Raw genomic sequence first — 14,052 nt, 5'->3', positions numbered from 1 at the left:
GAGGAAAATGTTTTCAAACACATCACCTAATTTTCCATAATTGCCTTTATACAGTTAAAGTATTGCTTATCTATGGCTACATGTTTAAAATTCAGCCACAAGCTTAAAGTTATTGTAATTCTATTTCCACCATTATATACAAAACTGCATTATAAGACGTCTGAACTCAGAATGTGTTATTTGCACCTGACATATTTGATAACATTCTTTAAATCAGAGAGGAATGTAATATAATGATTAAGAGCATAAGTTCTGGAGCCAGACTGTCTGAATTTGAATATCAGCCCTGTCACTTTCTAGTTGGGCAGCTATAAAAATTTACTTCTCTGTGTCTCTCTTGCTTATCTGAAAAATGGGAATAAATAATTGTAAGAATACCATACAACTGTTCTAATGATTAAAAGTTTGTAAAAGCACTTAGAACTGAGCCTGGTATATATTTTTTAAAATGTACTAGCTGTTTTTATAGTTGTTGTCATTGTTATTAATATTGATGGAACATATTGGGTGTGGTATTTTTTGAAGTGTCATAACCAAAATAAGAAGGAATTGTGATTCCTTAATTCTTAATATTTATTCTCTCCTGATGGCAACAGAAAAGCCAAATCCACAAGATTTGAATGCATATCAAGTATTTATCATTTTATTTTATTTTTAAAAATATTTTTTTTAATTATTTTATTTATTTATTTGTTTGTTTTTACGGTGACATTAGTTAACGAAATCCAGTAAGTTTCAGCTGTACATTTTAACAGTAAGGCATAAATATATTTACACTGTGTGTTCACCTTCCATAGTTAGATTTCTTTCTGTCACCACATATTTGACCCCTTTTACCCCATCTACCTCTCTCATTCCCCCTCCCCTCAACCCTCTGGTAACCACCAGTCTATTGTCCATGTCCATAAGTATTTATTTATGTATTTAAATAGATATTTTTAAATGTCAAGAAAACAAACAATCCATTCAAATCGAGTCACCTTCTGATAATTTCTAAATTAGAAGAAAATATGCCTTTTAATAATTAATATTTATGAGTGCTCAGTAGTATGTAAAAGGTATACTTAAAAGCAAATTCTTTTGCATTTTGTAACACTTCGGAGAAAACCACAAACGAGTGATAAACTGAGGAGCAGGGTAGCTACTCTAAGGAAATTTAGTCCTTACCAAGCATAAAACACCCCCGAAAAATATATAGTCATGTGCCAACTATCAACAAGGATACATTCTGGGAAATGCATGATTAGGTGATTTTCTCACTGGGTGAACATTATAGAGTATACTTACACAAACCTAGATAGCATAGCCTACCTGAACTATATGCCTATTTCTCTCAGGCTACAAGTCTGTACAACATGTTACTGAACAAAACACATGAGTTTAAATCAAGCACAGCAAAAATGATGCAATCAAGAGACTTGGTAAACATGAGATATATGAAGCTGCTATTGGTATAACACAGTATACTGTTTTACAGCTAACTTTTTTTATACGTAGAAAAAGTACACTCTAAAATAACATTAAAAAGTATAGTATAGTAAGTACATAAACCAGTAACACAGTCATTTATTATCAAGTATTATGTACTGTATGTAATTGTGTGCGCTACATTTTTATATGACTGGCAGCGCAGTAAGTTTGCTAACACCAGCATCATCACAAACATGTGAGTATGATGGCTACAATGACTATAATGGACACAGTGACTACGACATCACTAGGGTGCAGGAATTTTTCAGCTCCATTATAATCTATCATTGCCAAATCTATCACAGTCCATCACTGCCAAAACTTTGTTATGTGGCACATGGATGTATTTCTATTAAAAGTTTCCTTATAGCCTCAAGTTGTTCTCTCCGTGTCTATAAATAGCCCTTGTGAAACATATCATTTTAAACTGTGCCAGTAAAAGCAGTTGAAAATGAATCAACATCAAATTAAATTGAAAAGTGAAAGTTCCTGTATTCAATTATAATATCATTGGGAACTTACTATTCCAAGCACTTTACATGGACCGTATATTTCATTTAGTCATAAAAATAAAAATATTTTAGTCTCTAATAATAATGAGATTTTACTAATCTTTACAAATTTTTTCTATGGAATTATATCTATAAAACTTCACTAACAATTTCTCTTCTATTGTGATAAAAAAACACATAACAGTAAACTTACCATCAACAGTTTTTAAGTGTATAATTCAATAGTGTTAAGTATATTTACAGTGTTGTACCAGATCTCTAGAAACATTTTAATCTTGCAAAACTGAAACTCTATACCCGTTAAACACTAAATCCCTCTCCTCTTTCCCCTCAGCCTTTGGCAACTACCTTTCTACTTTCTGTTCCTATGATTTCGACTCCTTTAGACACTTCATATGAATGAATTCACACACTAATGATTTCTTATGGGCAGAATTTTATTTAGGCATGAAACTAAAGACTCAGTGCCTAGTATTTTAACCTGGACAAAAACAATGTTTTCTAAAATACACTAAATAGAAATAAATTTTGCCTGGTAAATCGACCATGTGGAATGGGGCAAGGGGGTGAAACAGGAGAAGGGAAAAGGATATCATACTATATCTGCTTCTGGGTCAGTTTGCATTTGTCCTCAATCTCCCTTTCGCCCAATTTCTATTTCCAAATAACATTTGTATCATATAAATTCTCCAGGGTAACTTTTATCACAAACACCATTAAAATGAACTAAACATTTTAGTTATTCTCTCGCATTTACTTGTAGCATTTTACTTGCTCTCTGTGCACACGATTTTCAATAGCTGTAACTTCTACTGGGCAGAAGCTATAGGTCTGGAGTAATCCAAATATTGGAGTACTTTAGAGTTTAATTAATAAAACTAAAAAGGTTAGAATCATTAGTTGTTTATATCCTTAAATACTTGTAACTAGAAAATAACATAAATCCTTGCTAATTAAATCATGCCTTAAGTATGGGACATACGATTAAATTTTTACTTCCTACACAAAAAATCCTTTTACCCTTGAAATGCATATATAATACTAAAGCTTGTCCAAAAACATTGAACAAATATAAAATCATGTTATGTATGTTTTGTTCGTTTATGAAGTTATTAGTTTTATACTACAAAGCCATAGAGAGTAGGAACACTATTTTTTTATGGAATTTAGAATTAATTTCAAGTAATCATCCAAAACACATTCCCTTAAAAGTTACATACAGTCTTCAGATACAACATCTCTAACATTCCAGAACTGTAAGATTTTACCTCAGCCCTCATTAAACAACCATTTGTTGAGCACCCATTATGTATGATGATAGGCATCATAAAGGAAAATGAGAAAAACCTAGTCCTTCAGCTCTAGTATTTCAAGACTTAGTGCTCGGATAAATAAATTTAATTATAATTCAGTGTGATGCTTGCCATTATGGTGTATCCATGCTACTGAAACATATAAGAAGCTTCTGTAATCTAGACTGAGATAGTCTACATATTTAAGCTGAGTTATGGAAGAAAAGCAAGAATTAAACAAAAACAGTGGGGCAAGAAGGAAAAGTATGTACGAAGACAGATGTGACAGAAGAGTGACATGTACAGGCAACTAAAACTAGTTATTTATAAATAGTATAGTCATCCCCTCTTATCCACAAGGGGGATATGTTCCAAGACCTGCAGTGGATGCCTGAAACTGCGGCTAATACTGAAATATATATATAATATATATACTATATATATATTATATATATATATAAATTTATATATATACTATAAAAATATATATATACTATACATATACTGTGTTTTTTCCTATACATACACACCCATGATAAAGTTTAATTTGTAAGTTATGTGCAATAATGGATAAATGATAATAAAATGGAACAATTATAATAATATACTGTAATGAAAGTTGTATGAATATGATCTCTCTCCCTCCTTCCTTACTCTCTCCTTCCAGTAATTTTTATATTTTTCAGTCCAAAGCTATACCTGAATCTGTGTAACCATCCATTACTGGCAGTAAGTGGCTAGATATCACTCATTTCAAGTGGTCCCTTGCTAGTCTTGTAACATTTAGGCTCCACGCTTTCTGAAGCAACATGCTGCCATCAACAGAAACACATTTTCTGTCATATCTTCCACCCACAAATTCAATGCCTTTTCCATCTTAACTAAGCACTTATCAGGTACTATGACCATAACTTTTGCAACTTGAGGTACAACAGCAAAACTAGCATTGATTTCTTTTTCCTTAACAATTTCAAGGATAAAAGATTTGTTCTTATTGTAAATCTTAGCAACCTCAGCATATGATCTTTTTCTTAAGAACTTTCACCCTTTCACTTAAAGGAAATATTTCACAGCTTCTCTATGGCATATCAGAATTGCAGCATCACTACTCTTGTGCTTTGGGACCATTATTTAGTCAAATGAGGGTTACTTGAACACAAGCACTGTAACAGTTGACCTGATAACCAAGATAGCTACTACACGACTAACAGGCAGGGGACATATACAGCATGGAGACACTAGACAAAGGGATGATTTACATCCCAGGCCAGACAAAGAGAGATGGCATGAGATTTCATCATGCTACTAGGAATGGCGTAATATTTTAAACTTATGAATTGCTTGTTTCTGGAATTTTCCATTTAATATTTTTGGACGATGATTAACTGCGGGTAACTGAAACTTCAGAAAGTTGAAAGTGCAGATAAGAAGAGACTACTGCGCAAAGGATATACGGAGAGGTAGAGGGTGGCAAGAGAAAAAGGCAAAGTGTATGGGCCAGATTGGACAAGAATTTATATGTAGAAGGTGAAACAGTTAATAAAGGGGTAAGTTCTTGAAGACATTACTGTGATACAAAAAAAAAACCTAGAAGTTACTGAAGGATTCTGTATGGTAATAAAGATATAAAGTGGTCAAAGTCTAGGGAGGCTGGGATGTGGTTATCATAATGGAGTCAGGGCATGGATCAAGGGCAGAGAAATTGTCTGGATGGATTTAGTAATGAATCTGTTCTTGAGATAATGCACAGGAAACTATTGAGGAAGAAAAAATTGTTATTTCAATTTATTCTCTGGGATAAATTGAGATGGTACTGAGATAGATGTTTTAAAAAGAGAGAGATAGTCAAGAACTGGCCTAGTCGATTGGCATAAATGGCTTATATAAGCCTAATCTCATTTTTAATCTTTGCAAGTTAATTCAATAGTTTTTAGTATCTTGTATCATCTTTTATTGAGGAAGTAATTTTTATTATGAACTTGCTTTGAAGCTGACCACACAATTAATATGCAGCATAGGGAATATAATACAAAGCAAATAAAACCCTTGTGTGAAATTTTTTGTCTTGAATTAACACCTTGTCAATTGTCTTGAGCTCCTGATGAAATACATTTGGGCAAAATAAGGAAAAGCTGACGTTTATGCAAAATGAAATAGTTTAAAATGTTGAATGAGAAGTTTATTCCTCTGGGTCAAGTATAATTATATGCCATGATGATAAAACACTTTCAATGGACTCATAATGACCACGATTATCACTGAATCACGGAATTTTATGATACAGCTCAGCCTTGAATGTTTAACTTCTTTAGTACTTTAATAAAATCCTAAAGTTAGAACACTTCAGAGAATGTTTAATTCTAATCCATCCTGCCACTTAAGGCACAAATTGTTATATATTTAAGCGCATCTGCCTATGCACTTAAAGTGACAGAGAGGTCACAAATAATACTAACAACAAAAACAACCCATACAACTACTGAATGATTTTTATGTGCAAGCATTATAGTATATTTTACATACATTATTTTATTTTATTTAATTCCAACTATTAAATCTTCTCTCTACATTAAACCAAATTTGCCAGCCTATAACTTTTAATTAAATTATTGGCCCTAATCATCCTTCCTGGGGGGAAAATATAGTTATTATTTATAGCATTTAATAAAAGTAATTTTGTTTTTTAATATTTAATCTCAGTCATCACAATAACCTTATGAAGTAGGTAGGCAGTTATTATCTTTCACATTTTTCAAGAGAGAAACTTAGCCTTAGGAAAGGTAAGTAACTTCCCCATGGTTGCAAATACAATAGTTGATAGAGCCAAGGGTGGATTTCGAAGCTCAGGTTTTACTTATGACATCCCCTGAGACGTGGGCTTTGTATCCTGACAAAACCAGGTGGTGAGCTCCCTGAACTGAGAGTGAGATCCCCAACCATGGTGAACTGACTGAAGTAAGAAATGTCATTATATGAGGCCTCTGAAGAAACAACTGCGCACCTATCCCAGGCAACACCACTCCAAAATGTACTCAGTATAATTAAGCCTTTTTTCCATTCAAATTTCTACACATCCCAGTCTATCCATACTGGTTAGCAATAAATTTAACAGTCTATCCATACTGGTTAGCAATAAATTTAACATTTGGTTTTCTATTCACAAATGTGGCTTTCTTTACCATGTATACTGTAGGACATGGTATTATTTTGACTGAATAAATATTAAAAAAAAAACGGGTTGCTATCTGTGGATGCCACACACAAAAAAAGTCTTAAGAATTAATCACTACATTATGGTTAAAATAAAAGCAAGAGTTCACATTAATTTTTAGCAAAAGTATCACAACTAAAGAAGTATAGTGACTTTAGCAACTAATTTCATAAAGAGATAACGATTAAAATTTATCTGATTTATATTAATTAAGTCATTCCCTATTATTCTGTCATCAATTTCCTGCTTCCTTCACTGTATTTATCACAATTTCATTGTTTCATTTGATTATTTGCTTATTTAATTGTTTACTGTTTTTCTCCTTTAGTAGAGAATAAGCTATTTGAAACACAGTGCCTGGCTTTCAACAAATAAATGAATGAATCAAAACAATGAGAAAAAAATGGATGGTTTGGCATGATGTTTTTACTGGAGATATCTAGTTCCTGTAAGGACACAGGTAGTCTAGGGCAACTCAATGTTTTGTTCCAATGGCTAAATTTCCAAACCAAATATATTATGCAAAAGCTAGCATTTGTCATGTGGCTTGCTAACAGAATATCAGAGATAGAGTCCATCCTACAGATTTCAGAACATACCTTAATCACAAACCTTGAAGCATTTTTACTACTCAATTTTATCTTTATCTAAATGTCATTGTACTGAACTCTGCGATATGGCACTCAGATCTCCCACTGTTGTCTTAAGGACTGCCTCAGCTGCAGGAAGCACTAATACACACACTTTTTCAAAGTGACCCATCATGTCCAATGATTAATCAGTACAAAGGCTTGGCCATCTCATCATAACTGGGGACAACTAGGAAAAGCCACTCTACCTCCAGAATTCTCTGTGAGGTAAGTGGAAAGTGTCATTGTTTCCATATCACAGCCCAATTTCTCCCTCTTCCCACTCCTACTTCCTTCTACAGGAGTTGATTTCTAGAGCACTTTTTTTAACACTAAAGTTATTTCCTAATCTACTCCCCAGGTAACCTAATCTGTGGCAGTTAGTACCAGGAGTGGTCTAAGAAAGCAGGTAATAAGATGAGGCTTTGGAGCTGGATCACTTGCTGCCTGGCTGGCAATGAGGACCCATCACTGGTGGCAGCTGGAACACAGAGAACCCCTGGCACAAGGTGGCAGTCCCACTGTTAAAACTTTCACCAGAAGTAGGTAAGGATGGTATACCAGTGGAAGGAAACACTTTAGCTGGAATGATGTATCAGATGTTTGAGAAATAGTAGCTATGAGGACAATGAGAAAATAATACAAAAATGCTGAGAGCAAGTAATCATCAGTGTGAAAGCCAGAGGACTTCCCTGGCAAATACAAAGTGTTCTCAAATACTGTAGCTTCTGGACAGAAAAAGATGATGCCCAAAACAGGGATTAATCAGCAGAGTAGTCATAAACTCCAAAACTCTTAAGAAAGGCAGATATGCTAAGTTAGGATCCTGGTTGAAAAGAATAGGATCCTGCCATACGGGTTGAGATTCCTGGTTTGATGCCTTCCAAAATCTTGAATTCCCCACTTTCCCAGAACTTTCTGAACCCACAAAAGTGGCCTGCCCCTTCTGTCTTGGGGATTATGCAGATAGACACTTCTGTCCCATAAGACAAAAATGTGCCTCCTTAACCCCCATCTGTCTACCCTTACCTCCTCTCCAGACCTCTAGGCCTGTATAATTAAGGTTATGTCACATTATAACCCACCCAGGAAACACTAGGTCTCATAAAGGAAGAAAGAAGCTATTCCATAAAGGAACTGCAAGATCTAGCTAGTTTATATTAGTGAGGAGAGTACATGTGAGATTAAATTCTGAGACTGTTTGATCAAAGGGGCCAGATTAGATAAGGGAGAGTCTATCGATTTGAGGACATTCTCCTGAGATGGAGGGTTAACAATCAGCAAGAATCTCAGCAGATGGTATAAACTTGCGACTAAAACGGTTTCCAGAAACATGGACTAATATTAAGTATGATTGAAATATCAGAAATGCTGTGGCATATGGCAGAAGAGGGGATTACAAGACTCGGAGAGTACATTCTGGAGTGCATATGCTACATAAGGCCAGAAAACCCATTAGATGATTGTGCTCCATAGGGAGGTCTAAAAAACACACTATTTACCAAAGCCATAAAAAAACATGCTAGTGAGAAGACATCTACATTACTCAGTTACTCTTCCAAAGGCCAGAGCTGACAGAAAGAAGGACTCACCAACATTAATAGCAATGTGGATGATAGAACCAGGCAAGGATCAGAAGTCATCAGAAGCCAGGTGATCACAATTAAAAGAGTGGCAAGGATGGGTATGTGTGTGGAGCGGACCTACAGTTACTGAGATAATTAATAAAATTAATAAAATACATATCACTAAAGGCAAAATAGCTAAAAAGGCTACCACGCAATATGTACATTCAAAAAAAATCAGATGGATGAACACAAGGCTAAGGGTAGTTGCTCCAATGAAATCACAATACCTTGCTCAATTTACAAACCTGAGCTAATTTTCAGACCCAGAGTCCACTAATGGAAGAAAAGGCCTAATGTCCAGAGGGAAAGACCTCGCTACCCCATGGCAAGAATACTAGGTAATAAGATCCTCAATCTTCTCCACCAGAAGGCCCTTTATTAAGGTAACTCTGCACTGGGGAGAGGGAATACCTAAACATTTAGAATTGACAGTGATACTAGGAGACCTGAAATATGCTGTCCTTCTCATTAGAAGCATATGGAGGCCAGTAATAAATGGAGTTCTTGCCAAGGTCTAGCACATAATGGGTCCATTGGGACCAGAGACCCACCTGATGGTGATTCTTTAGTCACTAAATGTATAATCAGAATAGACATACTTGGTAAGTGCCGTTAACACCAATATCAAGTCTTTGGTCTATGAGGTAAGAGCTATAAGTGTTGAGAAAGCCAAGAGGAAGAATTTGAGACTGCCCCCATCTCAACCAAGACAATATAGTAAATAAAAAACCCAACATAGTATTGGTTTGAGATGGGGGAGTGGCAGGAATTAGTGTTCCTTTAAGGAACTAAGGAGCATGCAGGGGTGGTGCCAATAAAGTTATCCAAGGCTTTGGTGAGTCCAGGTTGCAGCATGACTTCTCCCTTTAGCCACTCTCATTTCTGTCCCCTCCTTTCAAAAGGGGTTGATTCCAAGAATACTCCTTCATAACTCCTCAGAATCTGATTCCTAGGTAACCCAACTTGCAATAATCATTTTCCACCTTGAATTTAAGTTCCATTTTCTTTTAAAACAATGTTGGAATTATCTTCCAGACTACTTCCCAATATAATTGGGGAGTGCTAGGTTTCACTTTTGGAAAATTTTTCACAAAGCAATGTCATACTAGGAAGTATTTTTGAAAAATCTTTGGGATTTTTTTCAGAGAAGAGCCTAGAAGTATAAGTCCTGATTTACAGGTACTCTCTGCATTTAAAATTATTGTTGACTCTTATCAATCCCCCTTTCCATATCAAAGACTTTAGGTAACCCCTCAGTTCAACATTGAAAAAAGCTTTTCTGATTTTAGATTGACAAAGCACATTCAAAATTAGCTCATATCTCATTTTCTCCAGAAAGCTTTTCATTGATTCCAAATGGAATTATTTCTCTTTTTATTTCATCAGCAGTTAAGTATATACACGCTATGTTCATAACTTGTTTAATAGCTTCTTTGTAAATATATTAAAGTTGTCTATATAAAGTTAGACTTTATTTACACAAAGACAATAAAAACAAATTTGTTGAAAATTTCATTCTCCTTTTCTTTTATATAGCCTCACAGTATTCTCAACATAATCTCCTGATTAATGTCACTACCTAGAAAGTTAAATAATTTTAAAACCTTACATAAGTTTTACAGAGTAAGAAATTTAAAATTAAATATGAAAAACTATTAGCAATTAGCTGTACTAAGCAATCTTGGATTTAAACTATATAGTTTCTCAACTGTTTCTATGAATAAGTTTAATTAAATAAGTTAATAAATAATAGCAATAAATGAATCAGGTGTGTTTTTAAAAAGTAGTCCATACTAACTGGCAAATATACTCTGCATTAAAAGCTTGAATAATGGGAGATTCAATATATTTTATATATTATGCAAGCTGATGAAAATACTTCCTGCTGTTGCATACAACTTAAAAATAAACCTTATATTAAAAAGAAACCAAAAGAATGCCTCTAGTTACAGCTGATTCTAGCAATGAGTTTATTTCTATGAAAAAACCAAGGAAACATATATGTCTTTAAATAGTACATGGTTTCTGTGGCTATACAGTAAAAATAGAATGACTCTTACTGTGACAAAATTCTCCCAGAATATATTACTAAATTATGGTAGAAGTCTCTTCTTTGAAAGAAATAAACTGGAAAATTTTATAGTAGCACTTGGCCCACAGTAATATACTACTCAGACTAGGTGAAATATAGTGCTGCATTTTAATCAAACACTGTATTTTATTTTTAACATTTTATTTATTTATTTATTTATTTATTTATTTATTTAAACATTTTATTCATTTTTTTTTTCTTTTTTCTCCCTACCCTCTCCACCCTCTTAATCACAGATTCATTGGATGTCCTGGTCCTTGCTCCATTCTAGACCCTGTAGATTGTACTAATGCATGCTCACTTTTTCCTCTGCTTCTCCTACCACAAAAGAGTGAGATACATCCAGAAAAGACTATCATAGATCAAATTTTATCAGCAACCAGAAACAAAGAACAGACTGCCAACAATCATAAAAAGGCTTGCTCAGGTAATTTAGTTACTGGCTATTGCCTCTTCCACTATAACCATGCATTCCAATAACCACAGGATCTAAAGATTTTTGTAGGAGAAAAGTATCTTCAGGGATAGCAACACAGACAACCTTTTCAGAGATAGACTCATGACGATATCTTCTGGCCAGTAGGAGTTATGAGGAAGCGACTTCATTTAAGTCGCTTCTAATTATTAACATACTGCACCACACTTGGACATTGTTCTACTTCATTATGTTAGGTTATCTTTAAATTTTTGAATTTCAACTCGAATATAGATAAAATAAATATTGTACATACTTGGAAGAAACTGCCGCCATGAATTCATCCAAAAAACTGTCATATTCAGGACCTCTCACTCTTCTCTGCCGGAGTCCAATGTACAATGGATCGTTAAGTAACTCCTATTTAAAAAAAGTTACCAGAGATATAGAAATAACTAAAGGCAAGTCATTTACTTGTTCCAAGCCTCAGTTTTCTCATCTTTATAATAAAGATAGAAATGGAAATAAAATCTTGCCAAACTGCTTCAGAATCAACATAGAGAGTAAATATTTAGTATTATATAGAATATATCTACAGTATATGCCAAATAAGAAATACAATTGCTAAACATTAAAAATGTTCTCCCTTATTCTGGGGAAAAGAAAATAAATGATAATCTCTCAGTGGTGCTAATTAGGAAAGCTCAGTTCAGATTTGATGGGCAAAATTTATCACATAGAAAAATAATATTAGGTTTTGAAGTACTATATTAACTTAGGAAATGGAAAGGTAGCAATTCCTTTCTTAATTTTTTTTGTTTCTGAAAGCAAAATCATCAACCAACATTTGATTACATCATTAATATTACATGTTAAAAATAAATTTTTTAGCTTTGACTAAAGCTTTTCTTAAACTTCGTAAACTTTATATAGTTAAGATTATTTTCAATGATATATGAGACAACATTGCTCTGCTCAAGATTTCCTATATGCAATGTTATTGTTTTTTATTAAATTATTTTTTAATTGAAGTATAATTTATACAGAGTAAAATGCATCCATTTATAACAAAAGCTCCCAGTAAACTAGGTATAAAAGGAACTTCTTCAACCTAATAAAGGGCATATGTAAAAACCCCACAGCTAACAACATATTTAATAGGAAAATTGAATGCTATTCCCCTAAAATTGGAAACAAGACAAGGATATTTACTCTCACCACTTCTACTCAATACTACACTGAAGGCCTTAGCCATTACAATAAGGCAAGAAAAAGAAAAAATAGGATTATAGATTGAAAAGGAAGAAGTAAACTTTTTGTACATACATGATCGTGTACATGGAAAATACAAAAGAATCTAGAAAAAAATTCACTAGAAAAACTATGTGAATTTAACATGAGTACAGAACATAATGTCAATCAATATATACAAATCAAATGTATCTTTTTTCATCAGCAACAAACAACTGGAAATGAAATAAAATACACAGCTCCATTTACAATAGCATTCCAAAACATGAAATTCAAAGGGACATATCTAACAAAATATGTGTAAGCCCTGTACACTGAAAACTATAAAATATTGTTAACAGAAATTTTAAAAGACAAACTTCTTTTGCACACTGGAAAAAAATGGCAATCCATGCCAGTAATAGTGAAACAATTAACAAAACTGTCACCTTCAGAATTCTGTAATAGAGAAAACATAAATCTAATGAATTTGCAAATCTTGCTAAAGAGATTCCCAGGTAGACTGCTGAAAGTGTAAACTGGCTTCTCGACTATATGATAAAGTTATAACAGATGAGCTAAAAAAGAAAACATTCAGTGTATGAGCAAAATTTAAAAAAAAAAAATACAGAGGGCATAAGACTTGCTTGTAAAAGATTTCCAAAGTAAAATAAGACCTAAAGTCAAAGACCAAATTAGTGTGTGGTTGTAAATAAGCTGTAACAACATATTTAAAAATCTCTATTAACTATAATGATTTAAAGTAGAGTCTAATAGACCTTCTAGACTAGATAAAAAGAACTCGTCCCACAGCTCTCAGATATGCCAACCAATGTAGGGAGAAAGTCTGTTTTAAAAAGAATTGTGAATTGGGAGTGAGGGAGCCTTTATGTATTGGAGTGGACTATAATGTGATACACAGAAAGCACCCCCAAAATTTAAGGATGCTGTAATACTTGGATTAATTGGGACAGAGACACCTCGAAATGAAAATACCTCTCTGAGTCCCCAACTTCCCACAAGAAGGAAGCAGGCTGAGAAAACTATTCACCTGACATATGGCCATTTCTTACAGAAAAGGAAGGATATCTCAGAGGACAGCCAAGAGCCCAGAGAGCAGAGCCAGAAGCCTTAGAGGACAGTTGATACAGAATCACTCTGATAGGCCCTTTTCAAAGAACATCCCCTGCCTGCAACATGGCCTGGCAACGTGTCCAATGGGAATTCAAAATTGCTATGAACCATTCGAGCCACATAATTCCAGTTCATCCCATTTTGAATGTGAGTGTTGATTGTGCTTTTTCTGTCCCTGTCTCACCATTGTATGTTTAATTTCTGGGAACAGATAAGAGGACCCACACCAAGGAGCAAAACACAAGAAGCTTCATTTGCATCTAGACCTGATTTAGATAACAGGATTCTGAACTTGGGCCTGCTGTTATTGGGATAAAACTTTTAGAAACCTAAGATGGAAATGAGCATATTTTACATGTGGAATATGAACAATTTGTGAAAGATAAGAATCTATATTGAGAAACGCCAACCTGCCCCAAGCATCCTAGCCTCCCATGCC

General features: G+C 34.0%; 1 protein-coding gene across 1 annotated transcript in view; it reads right to left on the bottom strand.

Annotated features, from left to right (window-relative positions):
• The window catches only part of ME1 (malic enzyme 1), a 147,493-nt gene that overhangs the window by 63,931 nt on the left and 69,510 nt on the right, over positions 1-14,052 (bottom strand). Inside the window, exon 6 of the mRNA XM_006926350.3 lies at positions 11,566-11,669. Coding sequence (XP_006926412.1) covers positions 11,566-11,669 — 104 coding nt within the window. The remainder of the gene's footprint in view (positions 1-11,565; positions 11,670-14,052) is intronic.

The sequence above is a fragment of the Pteropus alecto genome, unplaced genomic scaffold (assembly GCF_000325575.1).
Source record: "Pteropus alecto unplaced genomic scaffold, ASM32557v1 scaffold7, whole genome shotgun sequence".
Lineage (NCBI taxonomy): Eukaryota > Metazoa > Chordata > Mammalia > Chiroptera > Pteropodidae > Pteropus > Pteropus alecto.
Note: the sequence above shows the minus strand (reverse complement) of the source record. Positions and strands in the feature narration are given on the sequence as shown.